Here is a 2,209-nt window from a genome sequence, read left to right as displayed (position 1 = left end):
TTAGATGTTACAAGAGATCTTATCACTAAGTATATTAGTTTGATCCACATGGATGCTACGACAATGGTGAATCCTGTCTTTATGCTGCTGCTAGAGGTAGTCACGTTGATATAGTTGAATATCTTATTAAAGAGTGTTACAGTTATCCAATGAAGACTACAAATACTGAGTATGGCTGGACGACTGTTCTTCATTATGTAGCTAGGGAAGGATTACTGGATGTCTTGAAGTGTATGGTCATGCACATCAATGGTCATATAATGGATGAACAATATCGTGATACTAATGGTCGAACTGTTCTTCATCTTGCTGTTAAACACATAGATGTTGTGAAGTACCTCATTAATGAGTGTAAATATGATATAATGGCCACTGATAGATCTAAATATGGAAATACTATTTTACATGATGCAGCTAGTCAAGGATCACTTGATGTCATGAAGTACCTCATCAATACTCATCACTATGATCTAATGACTAACAATAGTGGTGAGACTGTTCTTCATTTTGCTGTTAAATTTATAGATGTTGTAAAGTACCTCATTAATGAGTGTAACTGTGATATAATGGTCACTGATAAGGATGGGCAAACACCTCTTCATTATGCTGCCAGGAGGGGTACACCTGAAGTTATTGAATACTTTTTATCTACTGGTAATTGTGATCCCTTGGCTAAAGATTATGAGGGGAAGACACCATTACAACTAGCTAAAGGGAGGCAGGATGACAGTGATACTGTCATTGCTATCTTCAAAAAGTTTGGTGACATTAAAATATCTCATCCAATTGATTCTTATGTTAATGTTTTCCTTGTGGGTAATTCTGGAGCTGGTAAAAGTACTCTTAGTCATGTCATCAATATGACAACTACTGGTTCTATTGCTCTTGGTTCCTTTAGAAATGCTGCAAAGGTAGACCCCTGTACTGCTGGCATCAAGCCTTATAAACTAGAACATATGGAGCTGGGTAACATCATTCTTCATGATTTTGCTGGTCATCCAGAATACTACTCCAGTCACAGTGCTGTTATTGAGAATCTGTTACAAGGTTCTGGTGGTGTGTTCCTGATAGTAGTCAATGTATTGGAGAAGGAAGCAGTCAAACAGCTTCATCAGTGGCTAACAGTTGTGAGAAATGAAGCACAGAAAGTTCTTAATCAATGCCATGTTATTGTAATAGTCAGTCATGTGGATGAGATAAGTAATCCTGTTGAAAGGAGGAGAAAGGAAGAAATAGAGATTATTGTAAAGGAAAGGTGTGATAGAGTCTCATGTGTTTTCTTAGATTGTCGTAAGCTTGGTGGGAGTGGTGTGAATTCCTTCTTCAAAAAGTCATCTATTGCTTGTAAGTCCATTCATAGTAAAAGTGGAAGGAATTTGAGTCTCTATTGTCACATGATGTATGGTCTATTGGGGAAAAAGAAAAAGGATATATTGACCCTCTCTGATGTAATGGCTGCTAGTAGGTGTAGTAATGATTATGTTTTACCAGATAAGAGAGAAGACATCTTGGATGTTCTTGATTTGTTGTACTCAACTGGTTTGATCAGTGTTCTTAAGAGTGAAGAAAAGGTATGGGTTGTTGCGAATAAGGACATACTACTAACTCAGGTGAATGGGATTCTTTTTGCTCCAGAGACATTCAAAGAACATGTTGACATTGCTAGCAATACTGGTATTGTTAGTGTATCTGGTCTGACTAGACTTTTCCCTAAATATGATCCTGACATGTTGATCTGTTTCCTGAAGAACATGGAACTCTGTCAAGAAATGAATCCGTCTTTCCTAAGAATGACAAACTTAATAGAAGGAGATGGAGAGAAGACAGGAGACAGTGCCTCAGAGACTCAAAGAAGAGAAAAAAGGTTGTTGTTCTTTCCATGTCTTTTGTCTACTGATAGACCTGATGAGATGACTAGTCAAGTGTACCAGTTTGGTTGGTGTCTACAGTGTACTAGAGAACATCATTTCTTTCCTCCTCGATACTTTCATGTCCTCTCATTACATCTTGCTTTTAAATTTTCTTTATCTCAAGGGAACAAAGAATTAGCTGAAAAATTGAACCGTAAATGCAAATTTTGGAGCAACGGACTTCACTGGTTTGATGGCTATGGTGTAAAAGTATTGGTAGAGATTGTGGATGAGAGCCAGTGTGTACTAGTAATGATGTCCTGTGAGAAAGGTTACAGTGACAATATGGTGTCTCTAAG

The 2,209-nt window shown here is 37.5% G+C and overlaps 1 protein-coding gene across 1 annotated transcript in view; it reads left to right on the top strand.

The window, feature by feature from the left end:
- Positions 1–365: 365 nt before the first annotated feature.
- The window catches only part of LOC109585887 (putative ankyrin repeat protein RF_0381), a 4,252-nt gene continuing 2,408 nt past the window's right edge, over positions 366–2,209 (top strand). The window contains exons 1-3 of the mRNA XM_020002031.1: positions 366–530; positions 582–757; positions 899–966. Of these exons, the coding sequence (XP_019857590.1) occupies positions 366–530; positions 582–757; positions 899–966 (409 nt within the window). The remainder of the gene's footprint in view (positions 531–581; positions 758–898; positions 967–2,209) is intronic.

This window comes from Amphimedon queenslandica, unplaced genomic scaffold (assembly GCF_000090795.2).
Source record: "Amphimedon queenslandica unplaced genomic scaffold, v1.1 AMPQUscaffold_12989, whole genome shotgun sequence".
Lineage (NCBI taxonomy): Eukaryota > Metazoa > Porifera > Demospongiae > Haplosclerida > Niphatidae > Amphimedon > Amphimedon queenslandica.
The sequence above is the reverse complement of the archived record's forward strand: the minus strand, read 5'-3'. Positions and strand labels throughout refer to the sequence as shown.